This window comes from Aythya ferina, assembly GCF_964211825.1.
Source record: "Aythya ferina genome assembly, chromosome: 16".
Classification (NCBI taxonomy): Eukaryota; Metazoa; Chordata; class Aves; order Anseriformes; family Anatidae; genus Aythya; species Aythya ferina.
In genome coordinates this window covers 9248217-9272790 of record NC_140315.1, presented here as the reverse complement: position 1 = coordinate 9272790, position 24574 = coordinate 9248217, and the positions used below count along the sequence as shown (strand labels likewise).

General features: G+C 46.1%; 1 protein-coding gene and 1 long non-coding RNA gene across 6 annotated transcripts in view; both read left to right on the top strand.

The window, feature by feature from the left end:
* RALGAPB (Ral GTPase activating protein non-catalytic subunit beta) overlaps nt 1–15859 on the top strand; it is a 65056-nt gene extending 49197 nt beyond the window's left edge. For all 5 annotated transcript variants that reach the window (XM_084538453.1, XM_084538452.1, XM_084538451.1 and 2 more), the window contains 7 exons: nt 1195–1360; nt 3294–3416; nt 4225–4361; nt 5586–5694; nt 7703–7781; nt 9340–9488; nt 11475–15859. In XM_084538453.1, the coding sequence (XP_084394579.1) occupies nt 1195–1360; nt 3294–3416; nt 4225–4361; nt 5586–5694; nt 7703–7781; nt 9340–9488; nt 11475–11668 (957 nt within the window). In that variant the 3' untranslated portion in view covers nt 11669–15859. The remainder of the gene's footprint in view (nt 1–1194; nt 1361–3293; nt 3417–4224; nt 4362–5585; nt 5695–7702; nt 7782–9339; nt 9489–11474) is intronic.
* A 4630-nt stretch (nt 15860–20489) lies between these two features.
* Nucleotides 20490–24574, top strand: LOC311445616. Its single transcript, XR_014698545.1, has 2 exons — nt 20490–20650; nt 23592–24574. It is a non-coding gene; the product is annotated as an uncharacterized lncRNA (long non-coding RNA).

Sequence of the window (24574 nt, the reverse complement as noted above, 5' to 3'; positions counted from 1 at the left end):
TACAGGGTAATGAAGCTGCCCCCATGCTTTTTATATCATACTTCATGACGCTAGTCGTCTTTTGAATATACTCCTTCATCCTTACTTTACTGTAAGTTCTTTTTTTGAAGGAGCTTAGATATAAAACCATACATCTGTGTAAATCTTGAGCTTGCATGTTTTCTGCAGTTGTTTTCTAAGCTGCTTTGTATCTCAGTTCATCCTGAAGCATAGCTATGACTTTATTGAGCATATCAGTAATATTTCAGAATATTGTACAGGGTGTTAGGCCTGGGTGCCAGGACCACGTGGGCGTGAAGAACCTCCTCTCTGGGAGCTTTCCTTCCAGGGTCTGCCCCTGATAGTGCTGATTCAATAGAGTCTCTGTCCCAGGGCAGAGTCCCAGCGCACTGTCCCTGTACAAACAAAAACCAACAACACTCTGGCCACAAAACAAACTCCATGTGGCCCAGGAAGGAAGGAGAGATGCACTATGCAGAGTTGTCTCTTCCACATCCTAGTGGTTTGATAGATCAAATCACAAATCATCTGCGTCTCCCTGCATGACACTTTGTGAAGCTCTCAATTTTCACTCAGTCGCAATGGGATAAGAATTGTCTTTGGATGTGGAAACATCCCAGATCTTTATAAGAAGTGGGATTAAGGTTCAAAATGAATGGTACAGTGTGGCATTTGGTTAAAGTGCATGCTCAGTCCTGCTGAAAATTGTTTTGCAAAATCTCTTTCATAATTTAATGTGCAATGAGGCCGCTGTGCCCTAAATCACAGTATGTCAGGTACAGGTTAGAAGTGGTGAAATGCATTTCTCCTAAAGTTTTCTCTCAGTTTAATAGTGAAAATTCTCTTATGTCTGCTGCTAATGCACATTCTACACTGAACAGTTGTGTTGGTTTATTCCTGATGACTGGATAAATCTCAGAATCACCATTTGTAGCGGTGTGATTGCAGGCGTCAGCAACGATGGCAGACTGCCGATTTGATTGAACAGGACATTGCCAAGCAGGATGAATGATGCTGGGCAGCAGGGACTGGTGTCCATATAGAAAGCCTGGGGTTCCAGAACAGCTGTATATGGGCAAAACCATCTCAGTGACACAATATTTTTCAATTACAAAACCAAAGGTGGGGTGAGGAGGGGAAGAGCTGCTTCCTGGAGTCTCCTGTCCAATACCATGGTGTTGCTGGTTGTTTCAGATCCTGAAGAACATGGAGTCTTCCAGAATTGTTCAGCCACACTTCCTGGAGTTCTTGCTGTCTCTTGGCTGGTCGGTGGACGTAGGGAAGCACCCTGGGTGGACTGGGCATGTCTCAACAAGCTGGTCAATCAATAGCTGCAGTGATGAAGAGGGACCTGAACAAGGTAAGGCGTGGTAAATGGTGTAACATTAAATTAAAATATTTTGTCTCCTCTAGGATATTTTTTTCTCCCAGATACCTATCTGAGCACCTGCGTACTTTTTTTGGATAAACATGAACATTTATTAGAAAGGAATGTGTAAATAGACTAAGGTTCCAGCCAAAGTTAGGAAAAGTAATGCCACTTTTTGTTGTTGGGAGAAAGTAGTCTCAGCAAGAAACACCTGTATTCTGCACTTCTGGCAGAGTTGGTGGGTCTTCATGTATAACCCAAAACCAGTATTCATCTGAAATTGGATACAGATTATAGTGTGTATCAGCAGACGTGCTTGCAATATTGTGATTTTTAGTGTTCTGTAAATAGATTAAAATGAGATGTTGGTGAATATGTTAGCTGTAATCATGCTTGCTAGTAAGTAAAGAAATCAAGCCCCTGTTTGTAGGTCACTGAGGCTGCAGCCTACACACAGCTCTTCTCCTGTCCTGCTTAATTTAGTCTGTTCTTTTCCACTACAGCAACTACTCCTCTGGGCTTGTCTTATACTGTGACCAGCTGAAGGCTTTTCTGAAAAAAAAAGCTATGCGTGATAGAAGGTTTGAAATGTTGGGGAGAAGTGAAGAGAACAGAGGCATGGCTTTCTCAGAACAAGTCAGGAGAGGTTACAAAATGGCCAGGGCTTGGTTTAATATTTCTCTGAGGATGGAGTGGTTATGCTTTACTCTGAGGCAGAGCCCTCTCCCTTCTTTTTGCAGTTGGATTTGTCAGTACAACTGCACAGATGACAGTGCCCTGAATTAGCGAGGTAACCTGTTTTAGTATGTGCTTTTTAACGTGGATGTTAAAAGTTCACTTTGAACTTCAGCTGTTTGGATTAATTAATAGACCACCAAAAAGATTAATTAATGGTGAAAGAAAGAAAAGAAAAAGCAATCAAGAATGGGAGTGAAGGAGGACTGCTTCTAATCGGCAGTAGATTGCTTCTAATCGGCAGTAGATTTTTTCCTTACTATCTGCTGTGGCTAATGTTATTTGTTTTCTTAAATGTGTTTTCTATTTGTGGATGGTTCTGCTTAAAGCAAAACACACACAAAAACAAACAACAAAAACACAAACCTAAAAGAGCTTCCAGTGAGAAGTGATTAAAATAAATGCACGAGCATGTGTTTTGTGTCCCCATCCCCCCTGCAAAGGCAAAGAAGCAATTGGATTTGAGTTGAGATGATGCTCCTTGAGAGATGCAGGAATGTTTCCCTGTTGGTAAAGCATGACTCAGAGGTCTGCATGCCTCTGGCCACTTCATGTCAGAGTGTTGAATTTCTCTGCTCCAGTGGTTTTGCTGAAGCAGCTATTACAAGGGCTCTTCTGTAAACTGGTGCAGAGAAATAATTCAGCTTAAAGCCCTTGCTATTCTTTCTGGAGGAGGCACGGGGAAGGAAAAGGCATTTTTATTAATTTACTTATAGCATGGCTCCATCAAAGAATCTATAGAAATTGGCTTAAATTCCAGAGTAGTGTCAGGCTGAAGCTGTAAATGTTGTAAGCTGTATTTGGAAGTTTATTGACAAACTGAATGGTGTCTGTCTTAGAGGAAATGGATAGGAATAGCTACTGAATGAATGCTTGTAGCAGATGCTTACTTACTGACTACTGAACAGACTACTGAATCCAAGGAAAATACGATACTATAGTAAGTATAATTTAAATATTTTCAAAATGAAATTTCTTTCCAACCCAAAACGCTATTTCCTTCAAGATATCAAAAAAATTTCTTTGAGAGTGGTTGTTCACCATTAAAATTGACTGTGAAATCTTCTGATTTTTAAAATGACATTTGCATGATTTCTTCTCATTTTACCTTGTATTTGAAGGTCTTCTCCTGAGGAAGTGTACAGAGAGGTAAACTTTCCTCTTAACTTTCCTTTTCTGCCTGTTTCAGATGATGCAGTTATTTCAGAAGATGTTGGGGCAAGTATCTTCAATGGGCAGAAGAAGGTGCTCTACTATGCTGATGCCTTGACAGAAATAGCTTTTGTTGTCCCATCACCAGTGGAGTCCCTAAGTAAGAGCGTTTTGTGCATGCTATTTAGAGGGGGAAAAAATAAAATAACTTTTTTTTTTTTTTATTTAGAGAGCTGTATCAGAAGCAGATACCAAATAAGCAAACTAGTGGTGTGAATAGCAAGACCCTTGCTAGAAAAATACTGATACTTTGATTTAAATATCCAATATCCAGGAGTTTTTGACTCCTGAGACAGTATCTGTTCTGTACAACTTTTTTCTCAGTCTAGGCCTCAGTATATATTCAGGTTTGTGTGACAGTATCTGTTTGCCTTGGTGTGCTTGGTTGGACATATGAGTTTGGTCTGCAGTCATGATACTGTTAAAAAAAAAAAAAAAAAAAAGCCAATGAGTTCAGAGCAGTTCAGCTGGCAATGCCTTGATGTCTTTATTTCCTTTCACTGTTCTTGATGACATGTTCCTGCAACTCATGGAGGAGTATGTGCCTAATTGCTGTGTAGGTGAGCAAGAGCTTTCATGAAGTCTTTGGAACCGGTGTGCAGAAGTCTGTTTGAGGAAATTATATCCATAAAAAGGAGGAGACTGTGTTGTGTAGGAAACCATGCGATTAGACCGGATGCTTCTAAAATCCGTAGGGAGTGCTTTAATTTCAGTCAGTTTCTAGAATAACTCTAAATTGTCCACTGCTGAACTCTTCCTGATTTGAGCTCTATTTTGACTTGACTGTATATCCATGTATACAAAGTTTCAAAAACCTCACCTTTTTTAGTTAAACAAGTCTACATATGATGACAACTTAGTTTTTTTTGCAGACGGTAAGACAAAATTCACATTTCTTTCGGTTACAGCTGATTCACTGGAAAGCAATGTCTCAGACCAGGAAAGTGACTCCAACATGGATCTGCTGCCAGGAATATTAAAGCAACCATCTTTGACACTTGAACTCTTCCCCAATCATACAGACAATCTTAATCCCTCTCATCGGGTAAGGCAAAACTTGCACTGAAAAATGGTTCTTGTTTTGTTATGGTTTATGTTTTGGTTCATTTTGAAGAAGCACACTGGCAGTCCTACAGCATTTTTGATAGTACATGATTCAGTTTCCTAGCATTTGAAGTCACTCATTGTTAGATGTTAATTATTAACAACAGCTTCAGTCCTGCTAGCATTTGCACCTGCAGTAGGAGATTGGTAGATTACATTAATTAAATATAAATTAATATAAATTAAGCAATACTAAGTAGAAACATCCTGCATACGTAAATTTTGAAGCATATGCAGGAAAAAGTATATGCAGTATTTGCAAAGCAATTCAGACTCCAATCCATGCTTGGAGATGTAGGATAGATTGACGTGAAGACTTACCATACTTTGCCAGTGTGAAATAGGAGAGGTCAGTTGTGGCTGAATTATCAAATGTGAAGTTGCTTTTGTATGGTAGCAAAACAAGAAACGATGAACTTCTATAACAGTTACAGGATTTACAACTGCCATTTTTTAATATAAAATTAACTTCCAAATGTGCTTAGTTATTGTTTTACGATCTTCAAGAATGTTTAAAAAAGAAATGGATGAGTTTTTAAGATCATTAATGTCTAATCTAAATTGCAGTTGCCTGGATGCATTTTTATTGGACTTACTGCAGAAATTGGCTATTAGTATAAACACAGTAAAACTGGGGACAAATAAATTCAAGTGTAAAGCAGGAACTTCAGTTTAGCTCCCTGGTTTGGATGGGGAAATTAGCAAGGAAAAGCGCATTTCCTTGGGCAGTGTGCAGATTTTCTCTGAAATATTGAAATAATGGAAATATCATAAAACACTGCCATGATAGATGTGCTGGGTCTTCCACAATAGCATGGGAAAACAGCAGTACACGTGCGTGTTTCCTGGGAACACAGAGCAACTGAATTGGGTGCAGCTCAGATACATGTAACAAAGCTGGGAAATGAGAAATAATGGATGTTGTTATCAATGTCTAAAGAAAAAAGAGGCTTTTCTCTCATTTATGTTGAATATAAGTATTGTGGAGACCCAAATTACTGCTTCTTAGTGGGTGGTTCCACTGTAGCTGTCCCATCTTAATGATTGGCAGAGGTTGTACCTGTCTGAGATCTGAAAGACTATGGAGCAGCTGTGGAGATGTTGTAGATATATTACTGGACTTAGGATGTTTGCAAATGCTGCTTTTCTCTTGTGTTCAAAACAGCTCAGTCCTACTTCCAGATCCAAGAAGGTGCCTCAGGGCCGGACCATTCCACCAATGGGACCTGAAACCAAAGTGTATGTGGTCTGGGTTGAACGTTATGATGACATAGGTGCGTACAATTCTTATTGTTCATTAGTGTAGCAACAGATCAGAAAAACAGAGGAAAAAAATGGTTTTGTTCCTCTGTTAAAGAATGCTAAATCCTTATTAATTTCTGTAACTGACACTTAAGACTCTAAAATTGTTCCGATATTTAAGTGATGGTCCACGAGGTGTAAATGAATCACTGGATGTAGGTCTGGAGATTATTTTAACTCTAGCAGTACATGTGAAGTGCCCTTATGCACCCTCTCCCTAAGCTTAATGTATAAGGCTAGTGTGCACCCCCAGTACTGAGTTCTTCTCAGCTGTGGTCTACTTAGAATGGAGCTTCTGTGTTTCCTTTAAAAAAAGACTTTCTGACTAGTTTTACTTCTGATCAGCTGGTTTTGTCCTGAAGGGATCATCAGCTTCCTTGTTTTGACGGTACCTTTGAAACTTTGTACTTTGATCTTTCTTTGGGAGGGCTCATTTACTCGTTGCTTGGAGTGCCAGTTTGGATGGTGCTGTGTGGTCCAGTTATTCAGGTCCAGTTATTCAGGCAGTGTTCTGCTCCTTGTGCTCAATTAATGCTCTTTGGGTTGTTGTTTCCTCCCTAACTCTGGATGCTGAATATCCTGGGAGAGACCCAGCTTTGTCCATCCTGTTATGTCCATAATGTGGACAGTGGTGGGCAGCTGTCCCCCAGGCACGAGGAGTCCTTCGTCCCTAAGAATTTCTGCATGCTGGTTCGAAGCCATGGGCCAGGCTTCAGTGTGATGTGAGAGCCTGTCTGTACTGACCTAGCTTGGTAGTGTCTGTAAGGCTGCCAGCAACAGATTCTATTTTACATTGTTTATTCTGCCTTTGTTTCTAATCCTAGTTCCTAGTTTAGCAGTAAGAGGGGACCTCAATTAACTCCGAGTCCTCCCAGAGGAAAGCAACCAAGTGAGTAGAAGAGATCAGAGGAGGCTTCCCATTAATTGCTCAGCTGCTTCTTTCAGCAGCCATGGGAATCTCCCAGAGCTATGGGCCTGAAGATGAAGAAATGAGTCTGTGAGCCTCAGTAAAACTGGCAGTTGGATGACTGAGGGGAGGCTCTTGAAAGTTTCTCCTAGCCCAGAGGCTTTGCCTTATGCTGCTTACATTTTTGGCTTTTGTCTTATGTTTTATGAATCTGGACAGAGGAAAAACCTGACTTTGTTAGTCTAGGCTATCACCCTAGTGCCAACTGCCAGTCCTCCCTCTTGCTCCATCTCAAAATACTTCTGTGCACACCCCCTCCCCTCCCATTGTCTTCCTCTGCTAAATCCAGGTTTTGGGTGCACTCAACGCTCCAGTTCTAATGCCAGAAGGTATTTTCAGGCCTTACACTCTTCCTAAGCTTCAGCCCCTAAAAAAAAAAAAAAAGGATGCAGCTACCACATCCCATTCCAGGGATTCAAGTTCTTATTTATTCCTTCTGCACCTTCATCATGCAGGGACTTGTTACCAAGTGCAAGGTGGCAGAGTGGTAGGTTATGGTGAGGATTTGCAGTGACTGGACTCAAGGAACAATGCCGTGTTTGCCAGAGCAAACTGTTATTCCTGTGTGGGGTGCTCAAAGGAACTACAGATGCAAGCAGTGCTATCATTTGAAGTTCCAAGCACTGTTTTTGAGGTTGAGATTTACAGATGGGAAAAGAAGCTACTGGATAATAATTTGAAAGTTTATCTTGTTGTGAAACACTTCATCTCCTTCCTGTTTTCATTGTTCTTCTGGAGATTTTGACCTTTGGGATTAAGAAAATTGAGGGTCTGGGACACGTTACCTAATCTGTTGAGCACTGGATGAATGAGGTGTGTCTGTATACTCCATGTACTGTTTATGCTTAAAACAGACCAACAAAAGGCTTGGCATCAGCTGTGTTTCCAGAACATCCATGGCATAAATGCTTGAGGCTTCCATCATTTTAACTAGTGATAACTCATCTTTCTTGGTCCCTAAATAAATAAAACTGGGGTAGTTAAACTTTATTCTGTGCGTCCTTTTCACATAGAAAACTTCCCCCTCCCTGATCTGATGTCGGAGACAAGCACTGGTGTAGAAACTACAGCCAACAGTAGCACTTCCGTAAGGTAAGACTACTCTTATTTTCGTTACCTTTCTAGATTCTCGCAGACAGCAGTCTAGGCTGCACTTCAGAAGAAGCCATAACTGAATATATTTACATTCTTCAGCTTTCACAGGGAACCCCAGAAACTGTAGGCAGTCTTATTAAAAAGACAGTTGAGTTCCTCGTGGCCAAGAGGGCCAACAGGATCCTGGTGTGCATTAGAAGGAGCGTGGCCAGCAGGTCAAGGGAGGTGATCCTCCCCCTCTGCTCTGCCCTGGTGAGGCCTCACCTGGAGTACTGTGTCCAGTTCTGGGCTCCCTGGTACAAGAAAGACAGGGATCTCCTGGAAAGAGTCCAGCAGAGGGCCACAAAGATGATACGGGGCCTGGAGCATCTTCCTTATGAGGAAAGGCTGAGAGACCTGGGTCTGTTCAGCCTGGAGAAGAGAAGTCTGAGGGGGAAATCTCATCAATGTGTATAAATACCTGAGGTATGGGAGACAGAGGGATATGGCCAACCTCTTTTCAGTGGTTTGCGGGGACAGGACAAGGAGTAATGGTCACAAGATAGAGCACAGGAAGTTCTGCACCAACATGAGAGAGAATTTCTTCATGGTGAGGGTGACGGAGCACTGGAAAAGACTGCCCAGGGAGGTTGTGGAGTCTCCTCTGGAGATATTTAAGGCCTGTCTGGACGCCTACCTGGGCAGCCTGCTCTAAGGAACCTGCTTTGGCAGGGGGGTTGGACCCGATGATCTTTCAAGGTCCCTTCCAACCCCTTCAATTCTGTGATTCTGTGTGATCTCCCACCAGTCCTTCTCTGTTTGTGAACAGCAGGTCTAGGGGGGCACCCCTCTGGTAGGCTCACTAACCAGCTGAGTCAGGAAGCTGTCCTCCACGCACTCCAGGAACTTTCTAGGCTGCTTCCTCAGGGCTGTGTTGTATTTCCAGCACGTGTATGGGAAGTTGAAGTCCCCCATGAGAACAAGCGCTGACGATTGAATGACTTCTGCCAGCTGCTTACAGAACGCCTCTTCTGCCTCTTCGTCATGGTTTGGCGGTCTATTACAGACCCCCACCAGGATGTCCGCCTTGTTGGCCAACCCCCTGATCCTTACCCACAGGGACTCTGCCTTATCGTTCCCAACCCTGAGCTCAACAACATCGAAACGTTCTCTAATATAGTCACATCACCTCCCCTCCTAAGTTGCCTGTCCCTTCTGAAGAGCTTGTAGCCATCCATTGCAGCACTCCAGTCGCGGGAGTGGTTCCACCACGTGTCAGTGTTGGTGATGAAGTTAGTTTCCCTGCTGCACAATGGCATCCAGCTCCTCCTGTTAGTTGCCCATGCTGCGTGCATTGCTGTAGATGCACTTCAGTTGTGCCATTGCCCTCGCCCCCAACCCTGGGACTCCTCCCCCAGGCTCATCTTTATCAAGCATCATTTCCCCCCTGCCCTACCTGCTGGTTTAGCCACAAGACATTTTTAGCATCCTTTTAACAATCTATGGATGAAAAATGACTGGTTTGATTGAAATACTGCTAGACTGATGAACTAACAGCCATATCTTTTTCCTTAAGATCTGCCATTCCTGAGAAGGAAGTTCCTGTGATCTTCATCCATCCTTTAAACACTGGCTTATTCAGGATAAAACTACAAGGAGCAACTGGGAAATTCAACATGGTTATCCCACTGGTGGATGGAATGATAGTCAGTAGGAGAGCTCTTGGTAAGCTAAAGATGTTTAGGAACACCTGTGTTTTCTTTTGGTTTTGTTTTTTATTTTCACATGGAGGCATTTCAGTGACTGGTCCAATCCATCCCATATGGCATTGACTACCTCTACCATCACAGAGCATTGCAAGTACCCTGCCAGCAATATTTTTGTTTGCACTCCTTCACAAAAAGTAAATATAAAAGGAGTGTTAATTCCACTTTTGTTCATGCTACGTGTTTCCATTTTTCTGTTATGCTGTTAGTGTGAAATCTGGCTAATCCCAGCAATTTAATGCAGAACAGCGTTAAGGATAGCTCAGGGACTGTGGAGTGTGGGTGGTGATATATCTGCAAATTGCATGGTCTGGAATTTTTCATTGGAAGAAATACTGGGCATGACAGCACATCTTTATTTTGTTCTTTTTGCAGCAACAGTGGAAGCAGGAACAGCAGAGGGAGCAGGTGCTTAGCAGTTAGCTGGCAGCATTGCTCAGTCGGCTGAGCTGTAGGCTCAACTGTAACTGTAGCAATCAGGTGAGGGCATGGAAATATTAATGGAGGAAGGAAAAGGAGCAGTTTAGGTGGGAGAGATCAGAAATGTGGCTCAAAAATGTCTATCACTGGGGGCCAAGATGCTGATGTTACCTGACTACCAGAAGATAGTGTTGAATTTTGAATTGTGCTAGCATGCAGTGTTTGGTCCATGTGGTTTAGAAATAGGATTGCAATTAAAAGCCACAGAGATTGTCAGGCCTGTGTTAATGGGTGCATGTGTGCAATCCACCTTCTTCTGGGTTCCTGGATGTATTAATGACTCAATCTTGGGTATCTGTGCTATTATAAATTCAGTAACTGGAAATCTTACTCCAGTAAAAGCTATTCCCAGGGCCGATCGAAATGAATAAACTCACATTAGGGTACTTGCACATAACCATAAAGCTAATGTTGTAGGGATCTGTTGGGGGTGACTACCAGGTTCTGATTTTGCATGTCATTCAGTGATGGGGAAGTTAAAGCCAGTTTGGGCTTTCAAATAAACTTTGTGAATTCAGCTGATGACAACGGCTTATACTAATAAAGAACACCGTGTGTTTTCTTGGGGTTGTGCTGTCTTTTCAGGAGGAGAACATAATGAAATTTGTCTGACCTCTAAGTTCAGCATGTGTGGTTTGTGGTTGTCAGGAATCAGGTTCTCTAGATAAGGCAAGCGGTGTTCGTTGCAGTTTCACTGATACTTTTCTATAGGCAGAAAAGGAGTTAATGGACACTTTCATAAACGTTACATATGAATTTAATTTTGGAGTAGAAGAAAGTCTACTGCTGGTTTTGCCTAAATATTAGCTACTTAGGTTCTGAACCTTCTCCTCCCAGCGATGTGCAGAAGTATGAGTTAGGGAAGGGCAACAGCTGTGGCAAAGCCATGAGGGCAGAGAGAACTGTTTCTAGCCACGACCCATAGTCTGTCTTTGCCCCCGTTCAGAGAGGATGGTTCTGTCATCCCTGCTGGTGCTGTGATGGATTCTGTACTCTTGCTGTTATCAGTGCTCATATGGCTCCTCAATGTTACCTGTTGCCACCTCAGCCCCAGCTGAACTCCACGTGTCCTCATGCAACGTAGCCTTGAGCTGTCATACTGCTCCAGCGGTGTTGGGGTCCTACATTGTTTCCCCACTTGGTCCTGAGGGAGCTGTTGCAGGCTGTTGGGAAAGCAAAAAGGCAAAGCAGGGAAATCTTCCTTCTCCTCCAGCTGGATTAGAATACCATCGACTTCGTCCCTTTCTTATTTGCGTTTGACAGTAGAACAATCTCACAGCCCTGGGGACCATGATTATCTGTTACCAGCTGGTCTTTCAGAAAAGTTCTTGATTTGGTGCTGCTGAGCATCTTCCCCTAGGTTTTTAGATGGAGCAGAACCCAAAACTTTCTTTATCTTTGAAACCAGCATGGGGGCACAACTTAATTTTGTTTAAACTTGATTCCAACATTGTTTCTTTTTCAGGTTTTTTAGTGAGACAAACAGTAATAAATATTTGTCGGAGAAAGAGGCTGGAAAGTGATTCATACAACCCCCCACATGTCCGCCGAAAACAGAAAATAGCAGACATTGTCAATAAATACCGGAACAGGCAGCTGGAGCCAGAATTTTATACCTCACTTTTCCAGGAGGTTGGGCTCAAGAACTGCAACGCCTAGGCCATTATCCTTCCAGGACAATCAGATCAGAGCTTGGTGGCTACAGTAATGAAAACAGTTAAATAACAACAAATTTCCTCAGCCCTCTGGAATTCAGGAAACCCATATTCTAGCACAAGTCAGCAGTTACCATGTGGGAGGAATGAGAAATGAATCAAAAACATTGCAGTTGGGATATTGACTCAATTCACCTACCCTCAAAAGATTACTGAATTCCAATCTTCCTGGATACTCGCAACATAATCTTTTCACCCAATCATCTATTCCAGACTAATTAGGAACTGTGTCTCATTCTGTGAGAAAACGATCAAAACAAAAATATCTCTGCATATCAGTATGGATAACAAAATACAAACAAACCTGCCTTCAGACACCTCGCTACACCCTCTTGTTAAAGGAGAAAGGAACAGGGTCTCTCCTTTGAGGAGAGACTTCTTTCTGAGCATTGACTATCCCTGCAAGAACTTAAGAAGTTTTCAACCCCCCTTCAGAGTACAACAGAAGATACTTCACTGCTTGTAACCAATTTGTGTACCAAAAGGAAGAAAAATGTTCAGAAATATCAGATCATGAAATTCGTGGGCAAGATGCTGTATTTTACGGTATCCTCCTTGGTTGGGCATGAGTCTATCTGCATACAACATTTCTGTCATACTGAGTACAAACACAACACCTGAAATTACCAGGCTTTCAAACATAAGCTGTTACTAGATAAGAGTTCTTGGTCATATAAAAACAAGATTTTGACTTTCAGGTCTGTTGCAAAATGTCACAATTTTAGCATCTTGATTTTATTTTTTTATGCAATACTTATTTTGAAGTTTCCATAGCACCTAGTTGCCGTTTCCATTAAATCGTAAACATTATTTGCTTTCCTTCCATTGGCTTGAAATCTGAGGTTCTGGGGCTGCCTTCTGCCTGCCACTTTTTTATAGCATAAGTGGTTTTTGCAGCTTCTACACTTCTCAAATGCTCCTATTACAAAGGGTAAAACAATTCAAACAGAAAATTCAGGAGCTATTATTTTTTTCCGTTAATTAGCTATTTCATGGAAGTCCATTTGGACTTTAGTTATAACTTAAAATCGTTTTGAAGCTAGTGTGCTTTCTCACTGTCAGCAGCAGTGGTTCCTTTTCTCCTAGGTCAGAAGATCTCCTCCAAACTGCTGGTGTCTCTCTTGGCCCTACTCAGGTAAAATATATGAATTGTTGGCTTTCATCCCAGGTGAAACAGGCCAGTGTGGATTCAGTTCTCTGATCATTGGCAACTTCAGTTCAAGTGCTCTGCTACCTCTGTGTGCACATTGGCTGTGAGCTCAGCAGACAGCAACAAGCTGTCCTCCAGGAGTAGGTTTTTGAATGAGGATGCAGATAAAACTTTAAATAAATAAATAAGTAAAAGGCATACTTTCCTTTTCAGACCACCACTTTCTCATATGGTCAGGACTTGAAGGTTGTGCTGGGAAAAGATGTTTACAACTACAAATTTAATACTGGGAATATAAGAGCTGCAGTGGGCATTTGCATTCTTGGGAGTGCTTTCAAGCTCCCAGCGCAATCTTAACTTGTGTTGCAGTAATGAATCATCACTGATGCTCCTGTGTAGGTGCAGTTTGTGATCACTGGCAGCAGCATGTGTTCTCCTTCCAATAAGTAGATAGTATAAGAGTATAAATGTAAGTAGGAATTTGTGGAGCTCTTCAAGTTATTTTAAGTTATTTTTCAGAAGCTTTTTAATATGTATTGCAATAATGCCTGTGAGTCATTTAATTTTGATATTTCACAGTTAATTTATGCAACAGTTCTGACCTGAAACAGTCTTAATTGTTTCATTTTAACTAATCTGCCAAGGACATACTCTGTCTCTGTCTTTGTATTAGCCATGAAAAAACACATGAAAACATGGGGCCCTAAAAATACACTTGCAAGGACTTTCAGGATATCAACCAAAAAGGGGCTTGGGGTGATAGCTGTGGTGGTTACAGGGGACAGGCATACACGCCTCAACTCAGGAGCTCTTGATTTTGATCCAGATGAATCTCAAGTGGAAAAACAAAACCACAGAATGAAAACCATTGTAGAAGCAAGCATGGTGGCTGGCCTGTGCTTATGTGATGCCCTGGTTGTAAATGGCAGCAGGTGTTGCAAGTCAGCATTTGGGTTTATTGGCAAAGCTGTGAAGGGAAGTTTAGCTTCATTTCTCTGGTAAACTTTTGCCAGTATCAATTTAATGCACGGACACTAAATTTACCCACATTTTGTATGTACCTATTGGATTTAAATAATGGCCAAACACACTTTAAACCACTGACTAAAAGGCATGACCAATGCATGTGTAACAAAAATAAACATACTGAGCAATCAAATGTTTGCACATCTTCAATAACTTAAAAACAAAACCCACATACCATAGCTATGAGCGTGTGTTATATGCAGAATCATTGGTTTATATCCTAGTGAGCTACAAAAGATACTTCAGGTACTTGGGTACAGTCAGTAGCAAAGATGTGGACTTGGGAACCCTGGATATGTTCTGCAAAGTCCAAGATAGCCAAATGGACTGCTTGAAATACTACTCTCTAAAAAGGCCTATGCTTGGCTGAAGAATAGTTCTTTGGTCTATTTCCATATTTCATCTAAATCATGAGTACAGCACCCATTTGAGCATTAATAACAGTGAAAGCAATGCGATGTTTCAGAAATCTTGAAAGAAGGTAACTTTTGCATGCACTGTTGCTGTTTATCCTGCAGCCTGGGTGAGTAGGCATTTATAACTTGCTTAATTTGATTTATAAAATCAGTTGTTTGATGCTTTTACACATTACTGATATGACCTAGCCATAAATTTGGGGTTTTGCTGTCTGGAAAGATGAACCTTCAAGAAAGTCACAGTTTAGTATAAAAACCTTGATTCCAGAAATGTGTTGTCATCCCATTTGGTTTGGATGCAAACTGCAGTAGTAAATGCCCGTGGCAGACTCATACCATGGAGCGTGTCTACAAGCAGCGTCCCTCATCCCCCTGTGCACAGAGGTCTCCACTGTCATCATCGTAAAATATAAACCACCAACCTGGGAAAAAAAATCCTTGTCTGCTCAGAGTTTGTGGCTTCAGTTAGCCCAGGATGGAGCCTAGAGCTTTTTCTGCAAAAGAATTAGAGCAAATACGAGGTTTCAGTTGTGATGTTACTGTCAAGATTCCAGACTTCTGTTTTTTTTCCACCACAAACCACTGTATTGAGTTTTTAATTTTAAAACTTTTAATTTTAAAACTTTTACATTGTTGGTCATTGGAGAGAATTAATATTGACCACTTTGTGTGTCGTGTGACAGCCTAGACTTCTGCACATTGCATAGAGTGACAAAAGCTGAGATGCAAACATGACACAACTAAACTGAGACTTTTTCTTTTTACATAAGACCTTTCATGTTGGGTTCATGATTCTGCTTTAAGTGATGGCATCCTTTTAATGGTGCAGAAAGAGGGAGGGTAAATGTCACCCTGTTAAATGCAGTGTTGACATTACAGAAATTTTCGTACCTTAATAAAGACTCATTTAAAGAAATCATCTTAAAGGTACTTTAAAAAAGCATTACAAACTTACAGCAAAGGGGAGAGGATGGTGTCTGTGAAAAATAACGTGTAGGCACAGACAGCAGCATGTGCATGACGGCTGTAGGGCAGAGCAGCTCTCGATGCTATGCTGGCTGCCCAGGCATCTCTTCCCTGCAAGGTTCTGCATGCTCAGAAAGACAGGAGAGCTAAATTTCAATCTAATAGACTAATTAGATGTGATTTAATGACTGCATAATTGAGTGATGTCTTTGAAGGAAAACACAGGCATTTTCCACATGGATTTTAGCAGGAGTAATTTGCAATGAGAATGCCAGATATCACATGCTTCAAATCATATACAATTTGTATGAATTTCTGTATGTTGCCAAGACATGATCTTTTTGTTCTTACTGTATTTTTCTGTAAATATTCCTGGCGCTAAGTTGTAAAGTAAAGGCAAATGTAAATATGAAGATGTGAACTATGTTTCCTTGTCTCTAGTACTTTATCTCTTATTTGTTTAGGGAAGGCACACAAAGGCTTGTTTGTATTTATGCCAATTCTTTGTCCAGGAGAAACACATCAAATATTGAATGTAACACAATTAGTCCAATAAATTTTAAAGATTCTTATCTAATAGCTTTGCAGTTTCTGATTTTTAATATTTTCCAATGCCTTTGGTTGAAAAATCAACCAATAGTGACGATGTTTCCCAGAGCAATAGCAGACAGATGTAGTAAAATTGCGCACCCTCTACTACACAGCAGCTATGGTAACAGCGCACAAGCTTATATTTAAGGAAATCACGTTGCACCTTGGCAGTGGGTGGGAGGGGAATGACGACTTGGAAGCACTGCTTTTGGGGAGAGGCCTGGTGTTCCTGCCATGCAAAGGTTCTCCATTTTTACAGTGCCCCCCTCTGTATCTCAGCTCCACCTGCTTTTGCAGCTGGCTGAATTATGCTGTGGGGCTTGGAATGCTGACGCAGTAAAGCAGAATTAAAATGCAGTGCAGAGTCCCACAAATGCCACAGAAACAACTTTTTCTTAAGGATGAAGGATTTCCAAGCTCAATCACTTGGATCAGGAGAGGAGTAGTGCAGCAGGGTGAAGCAGCAAGCTTGGAAATCAGGAAAACACCGCCAGAAAGCAGGACTGGAAGGAGGAAACAGGGTCTGCCTGCTGACCATTCCTCAGCTTCCTGGGAGTCAGGGTGGTCAGCACAGCTCTCCCTTGCCTTCACCTGGGTTCCCCAAATCAGTGCTGTGGCCTCTGCTGGGGCAGGGCCCTGCCTGCCCCTTCCAGCACCTTGCTGGCATGAGCCAGGCTGCTTGTGCAGCCGCCCTCAACACAAAAAGCTGCCTTTGGGCCATGGACTTTTCATGAAATCTGTTTACAGACTAGAAGAAAAACATTGAAATGACCCTTTCAGAAACCTTAAACAGGGCAACGCGAATGTGGTGGTGGTTAGGGTTTTTGTTTTCCTGTTGACTCCACTTGTAAGGGTTTTGGCTGCTCTTCCCTGCCATGGGATTCCGGACTGCGCTCCTCTGCAGGATCGCCTCCAGGAAAGCTTAGGGCAGGTCCTCCCCAGATGGGTCAATGTGTCCTTCCTTGCAGTCCCAAAGCAGAAAAGGTTTTCCGTGGCTCTACTTGAAGGTCTGGTTACTTCCTTCTTCAGCCAAGTGAGGTAAAAAGCACCAGGCAGAGCCAGCCATTCACCTCCCACGTGGCCAGGAAGCCCTTGCTGTACTCACCACGCTGTCCTGCCGCTGCTCCGGGCTTCTCATTGACCAGACTTTTCTTTATTTGCCCGCTGTCACTGAGGGCCTGTCTGCCGGGAGGGAGGTAGTAGGGCAGCGGGGGCTGGGGCTGCCTTGTGCTGAGCTGTGCCTGTGACACCAGGGTTTCCCCAGGCCACGTGGGTGCTGATGGAGCATCCCTGGGCTGTGGTGTAATCGTGGCAAACGGCCGCATCTCCAGGCATTGCTGTGGTGACCGGGAGCATCCCGGGGCTTCCAGCCTCGGCTTGCTCCCTCTGCCGTGTCTTCACGCGCTGCTGGAGGCAAGTCCCTCAGTCTAAGCCCTGCACTTGGTGTGCGGCAGTGCTGGGGAGGGGGCTGCTACGAGCATCTGGAACCAGGAAGGTGCCTGCAAGGTGTAAAGCTGTTTCCTACTGCCTGTGGGAGCAGCAACATTTTCTGCTTCATTTTATATGGTGCATCCAAAACACCCGCCCTGCAAACCGGGGCTCACCCCTGTTTTTAGCCTCGCTACAGGTATCACGAAGAAGAAGTGATGCAAGATGGCTCCAGTGCTCCAGTCAGGTTTTCTTGCAAAGCTTTTACTGGGAAAGGCGGAGGTGATGCCCCAAATGCAGTTTCATGGCCAAAGGCACCTGCACGTGGCCCCAGGGGTGTCACTGATTTCACTCTCTCCATATACCAGGCAGGAGCAGAGGGTATTTGTGGTGCCCTCGGACCCAGCTGGGTGTTGTGATGCTGCCCCCGAGTCCCCCAGGGCCAGGGGGAAGGAACGTGGGGGCCAGGGACCACCCTGGGGGCTGTTGGGTCACAGGAGGCAGCTTTGGACGTGCCGATGCCAAAACAGGCCGAGGTGTGATGTGGTGGTAACAGGAGGGGACGCTGCCAAAGCACACCTGCCCTCCTTGCAGCAAGAGGGAGGCAGGAGCAAGGGCTGAACCCCCAACAGCCCATGATTGAGGCCCATTTGATGACATTATTAAATGATACAGTGCATTTTCTGCCTCTTAAAGTACTTAATATATGTGCCCGTGTGATTCATTATTATTATCTAATAAAAGATTATCTGACTCACTTTCATGTTTCTTCCAATTACAAATTGAAATTGTTCCCACTATGACCTTGCAGCTGCTAGATTTTTCTAAAATTAGCCATAATGATGCATTTTACTAAGATAATTAATGATCTAAACTGAGAAAATTGAGTAGTAGAACTACTTCACATGCTGCTAATTATCTTTTATTATGTCATCTTTACATGCAAATAAAGAAATATTGTGATTATTTTAAATACTGTTTTCATTAGCTAATATACTTGTTAGCATAGCGATGGCTCGATTCTTCCTCTGCAGTAAGAGCCCTTGGGGACCTGGCTGCTTATTGACTGCAGAACTCTTATTTTCTGTTTAAGAAAATACAGTTAAATTCAAAAAAATTGGTTTATTTTGTCAAGCACAAAACATGAAACAGTAGGGATGGATTTTCCTAACCCTAGCAGCCGTGCAGTAATTCATGACCGAGGGTTGGGGTGTCAGCATCACTCCGGGTTTGTTCCTAACACCTCCTCGAGCAACCACTGCGATTTTCTGGGCTGTGTGCGCTTGTGCCAAGGAGCTGCCAGCCCTGTGGGGTTTGCCTGGGTGCACTTGAAGAGGAAACCAATGGCTGCAGGAGCGGGACAACACAAAGACATGGGGTGGCACGGGAGCCAGCAGCACCCAAGGCACTTGCTGGAGGTGAGAGCGGTTCCCCAGGCTGTGCAGAGAAGGAAGGGCTCTGCGCCAGGAGCCTTTTCATAGGAGGCCACACCTTGCTCAGGACACGCAGTTTCATGTCCTCCACAAATTCTGGGATGAAACAAGCAGTCTGAGGGGTGGGGAGAGCAGAGGATGTTCAGGAAGGCCTTTGTCACCGTGCCTCTTATGGCCATCAGGAGAAGCTGCTGGAAGGTGGGCTTTGTGGGCAGGCAGGCTGGGGAGGGCTGAAAACCGGCTGAATGGCTGAGCCCAGGGGGTGGTGATCAGTGCAGCAAAGCCAGGTTGGAGGCCAGTAATGAGCAGAGTACCCAGAGGGTCCATGCTGGGTCCAGTCCTGATCAACTGCCTCATGAAGGAGCTGGCTGAGGGGGCAGAGTGCACCTTCAGCAGGTTTGCAGGTGACACGAAGCTGGGAGGAGCGGCTGAGGTACCAGAGGGTCTGTGTGTCCCTGCTGGAGCAGGAGCGGCACCAGAGGAGCTCCAGAGGGCCCTGCAAACCCCAGCCACTCTGTGATTCTGCGACAGAGGCTGCCCATGTCCCTACCATGGTTGGGGTTAGGGATCTGGGAGAAACGATGTGTGGAGGACACAAAAGAACAGGGGATAGGGAGGGGAGATGAAAAAAGAGGGCAATTGATGGGCAGGCCTGGGGAGGGTCTTCCTGCAGCACCAGGGCAGTGGGTGTCCTCTCCTGAGCAGCACAGAGCCCACCCATGGCCCCAGGAGAGCCCCGGAACTGCTGAGCTTGTGCTCTGCTGGCTGGGCCCTGCAGGATGCCAGGCGGCTGTGGAAAGGGCTTCCTCAGCTCAGGCATCCTGCACAGCCCAGCAGCATTTGGTTCCGCACCACTGAAAAATGGAGCAGGGTGCTCGAGGAATCATCGGCGCAGAGGGCAGAAATGCTGCTTCTGCTCTGTCCTTGGGGGCTGAAGGAGAGACTGTGGTTCTGGGAGAGGCAGCAAAGAGGCCCTCGGTGGAGCCCCAAGTCTCTGTCCCCCCATCCACCTCCCCCCCAGCTTTCTTCAGAGGCTTGTTGCTCCTAAAAAAAAACTCAGTGAGAGCTAGCTCAGGACACCAAGGTGCCATTGATGCTCCCGCAACATTCCTGTGGAGGACTTGATGGGTTTTCTTCTCCAGGTTTTCTTCTGCTCCATCCCCTCCATCACTGGGCACATGGCTGGAAAAATCTGGAGGGGAGCAGAGTCCTCCAGCTGACGCAGAGTTTGCCTTGGAGAAGCAGCTTTCTGCAGAGCTGCCACTTGCCTGGAGCTGCCTGGAGGGGTAGCCTGTGCTGGGAGGACCCCACGTGCTGGTAGCAGCACTATTTGAAATTAATTGGCAGTGCTGGCAAGGTGCTGTGCTCCCCACCTGCATCCCAGGTGCTCCCCATTGGGAGACGTCACGGGCTGGCTCTGCCTGAGTGCTGCACCGTAAATCTGCAGCAGGATGGGTTTGTTAGCACTTCCCTCCTGCACTGCCCCCAGAGCTCATTTCCATCCTCTCACTCACTGGCGGGAGGCAGCTGGTGGTGCTTTTACAGCTTGCAGCCTCTGTTTTGGCAGCTGGGACCCTTCCCAGCATGGGCAGGATGGGCAGAGGATGCTTCTGCTCCCTTCAACATTTAGCTCTTAAATCACAGCTGTAAATAAGGTGGGGAAATGGCAGGATGACACATGGGTTGTTACAGCTGTAGAATGACTCAGAGGGATGGGAGGGATTTGAGGCTGGTCATAGTGATGCTTGCTTTCAGCTTACAGGTCCAAAGGGGGCTGTGCTGGAGGTGAGGGCATGTCTTCCATGCCTTGTGCTGCCTCCTGTGCTCCTGCTGCAGGAGATGAGACCCCATGAGGGAGCTGACACAGCCACTGGGGACACCATGGCCTTGGTGAGATCCAGCCACAGTGGGAACTGGTAGGTACTGGAGCTTGGAGCAGTCCCCAGAGCAAGGTACTGTATGAAAGTCTACAGGAAGGGCACTGGAACAAGACTTTTGCTGAGGACGCCCACGCTGCTGGTGTCCCACATGGAAACAGCGACACAAGGCACAACCGAGAGCAGCGAGGTCTTGCAGCTTTTCCCAGATTCACCCTCCAGTGCCTCTAGGCTGTCCTGGCTGGGTCCCCTCACCCTACCTCTCCCTGTCCTCTGAGCCTTGCAGGAAAAAGAAGTGACAGAACCCCACTGCTGAGGTGCCGCCAGGCACAGCATGTGCAGCCGTGCTGATGGGCCACAGACCAGGCAGCAGAGCTACGCAATGACAGAATAAGCGCGTGTAATAAATCTGCTGTGGACCACAAGCTTTATCGGGCAGTATGGGTTTTGAAAAGGAGGGGCTGGCAGTGCAAATGGGATGGGATGAGCTCACATGGTCCATTCGTGTCTGGGGGTAATGCAACAGAGGACCAAGACTTTTCAAGCAGAGGAACCTGCAGGCTGTGGCACCCCTGGTGAGGTGCCGGACACAGTTTTGGAGGGGGCACAGGCAAAGCCAGGCAGCTCGGTGTGCAGCACAGTGCCCAATGCTGCCAGCTGGGCCTTCTGTCCTCATCTTCCTCTGCCCAAATCCTGGGGAGAGAGGAGAAAATCAGCATTGTGACAAGCAGGGCCCGAACTGCTTCCTGTGACACTCCAAGCACCGCCTCACCAGCTGCACAGAATGCAGGGCAGAGAGGAGCAGCCTAATTACTGCTTCTCATCAGGGCAGTGAGTGAGACCCTGGGGCTGAGCAGCAACATCCCTCTGTGCTGCCACCCAGCACCCCCGGCACGGCTGGGGCATGCTCAGGCTGCTGCCTTCAGTCCCCACAGGTGGCCGCAACCCATGGCCCCAAGGCCGGGTGCCGAGTGGGGCGGGATGGGGCCTGGGAAGCGGAGCAGGTGCCTGTGCCTCTCACTGGCCCTAAAGCCAAACCCCCAGGGAGACAGAGGGGCCCCAGGTGGCCATGGGATCCCAGCCCTGCTCCTTTCCTTAATCCGTCCCTGAAGGCCTGACCAAGGGGCCCAGCAGCACTGGGCCAGGAGGGAGCCCCTGCCCTGCAGGACACAGGCCTCATGCTGCAGCCACAGGCACTGAGCTAGTGTTCACAGTGTGCTCTTCCTCCTCCTTCGCCCTTCAATTCACTTTTGCTGAAGTATTTTTCCAAGGTTTTGCTTCAAGATTTCCAAATAGGAACCCCAAACTGTGGGTTTATGAATGTATCAAGGGAAGATTTAATACTGAGCTGTGTTTTTGTTTTTTTTTTTTTTTTTGTGGTATTGGAAATGATTGTGCCTTCCCTGATTGTGGAGAAGAAGAGATCTTAGGGAGGCATTTCCAGGCTGGCTTTCAGGCAGATCTTGCTCAAAGTTTCCCTAAAGGGGTAATGTTAATAAGCATCAGTGCCATCAAAAAGTGCAGAAAGCCCCAGCGTTGGAAAAGGCCAGGACAGTGATTCACTGCCCAGCATTGGCATCTCTGCTCCAGACTTGGATCTTATTAATATCTGCTTGCCTGGAACACAACACAGGCTGCTGGTCACAAGGGGTCAAATCTCTCAGTGAGGCAGCCCTTCACAATGGTTTATGAACCTTAGCTCCGTTAGAGGTTCCACAGAGCCACAGCCTGAGTGAGCACAGGAGACAGCGCACAAGGGGGTGCTGCACACAGGGATGGTGCTCACAGGGATGTTGGATGTAGGGCTATCAAAGCCATCAGTGTTTGAGGGGGAGGCTTCAGCTGCTGAGCCCCAGCTGTTGGGGCATGGTGAAGAATGCCTGGCTTGGCTGCTTGTTTTTTTTTATTTGTTTGTTTGCTTCCCAAATGTTCCAAATTCCTTAAAATTACAGAGGTTCTAGTAAAAACTGAACGTATAGCCCAGGCTCATGCACCCCTGGTGGCCCTGGCTGCCAGGGAGCTCCAAGCTGTGGGGATGCCTTCAGCGGGGACAGGGAGAGCAGTAGGTCAGGGTGACAGCCCGCAATACCATGGAAAAGCAGGGGCACATGGCTGCGTCCCTGCACGGTGCCTCTTCAGTCATCAGGGCAGCACACAGACCATGAGACCTCCTGCAGGGTCTCTGAGTGGGGACAGGCACCAGGGCACCCTGAAGCATGCACACCCCTGCCTGTGCCTCCTCCCCCCCCCCCAACCCCCCAGCTCAGGCACTCCTTGGACCCTCACCCCAGCCAGGTGCTCTTCATGCCCCCATTCCCTGCTACCTGCTCAACCGGTCCTGTCACGAGCCCTCATTCTTGCTTCAAAATACGCCTTTGAAGTTTCTCTGGCTTGCTTTCACACTGCCCCAGCCCTCCCTGCAGCTTCTTTTCTCAGGCCCCAAACCACCCCCTCCTCCCACCCTCCTTCCTACAGACACCACTGAGGTGTCCCCCCCAAGGGACAAGACCCCAGTACCAGCCCAGCCCAGCTGCTTGCCTCCCTTGTGCTGGTGCCAGGCCCAGTGCCACGCACTCCCACAAGCATCTGGATGCAGTGAAACGAGGCCACCTCTGTCCAAGTTGCTCTCCTGGGGGACCAGGGTGTGGGGAAGCACAGCGGGCAGTGCTGCTCCCAGGGAGTAGTATTGGGGAAGTATTTAGTGCCATCAATTTCAGCTAAACAGTTGTGTTGGATTGAAAGGCTTTCTAATGAAGCAATGAGACTTTTAATTTATTTTTATTCCCTAAAAATTGCTATAACTTCTGTAAAAGGAGCAGATTGTTTTACTGCTTCAAGAAAAAACGAACATAAGTTTTGCTGTTGTGTCTGGAGAGAGGAAACTCTCCTCATTCAACATCCCGCTCAACGACAGAATTGTTGCAGTAAAATACGAGACCTGAGATACTCACTCATTATTCCCTTCCCTGTTCTTTTACAGAAGAGACCCCAGCCTGAAGGCCCAGGGGCAGCTCAGGCTGGAAGGGCCCTCAGGCTCCATCATCCTGAAACCCCCCAAGGACGGAGTCCACACTCACCAAGCAGTTTGAAGGTCCTCAGGGAGGGAGAACCTTCTCCTTTGCTCCAGCCTCAGCCTCTCATCTCCAACTCACACCTCCCCTCCACTTCTGGGTGCTCCTGAGGGCTCTCGCAAGTCTCCCTGGGCAGCCCCTAGCTCCCGTCCCTGCTGGATTTTATGGGGTGACTACTGGCCAGAACCCCAGACCTGCTGTGTCCCTCTGCATGCTATGGACATGTTTTGAGGACCCACAAAAGGGTTTCGTCTGCCAGCTGGTCCTGATGCAGACTGCGACGCAAGTTTTTTCTGCATTAAACAGCTGGTGGCAGAGCCTGGCAGTAGCAAGTGGCTGATGAGCTGACACGCATTGTCCTTGCTGCTGGGCTAAATAACCAGAGGCTCCTTCCCCTCCTGGAGGAGGCAAGAATAGCCCCAGGCTGGTGCAGGCACACAGCACAGCGGCTCTGGATGCTGATGATGCCTAAAGGTGTGCTCCCAGCCCCAGGGCAGGAGAAAGGAGCCTCCTGGTCCTGGGAACACCCTGACTCCACGTGTACCAGCTTGGCCCAACAGCACTTTGCAAGCACTGCAGCTGAAGGAAGGTTCACCGGGGTGAGAACAGGTTATGGACGCCTCGTGGTGGAGGGCGATGCCCACATTGGGTGGGATGGGGCTGGTGCATCTGCACTGCCCTGCCCCGGTGTGGCTGTACCGCCAGTCCCCCGGCAGTGCTCCTGTGCTGTGCCGAGCAGCTCCCAAAAGCCATGCTCAGTGGGGTGTGGAGGGGGTTCCTGGCACTCCAGGTGCTGATGGAGCACAGGGAGCCTGGCAAAGCTGCCCCGTGCCGCTGCCTGCTCACCAGCTTCCCTTCCAGACCGATCTGGGAAGGCAAGCAGATGTTTGTA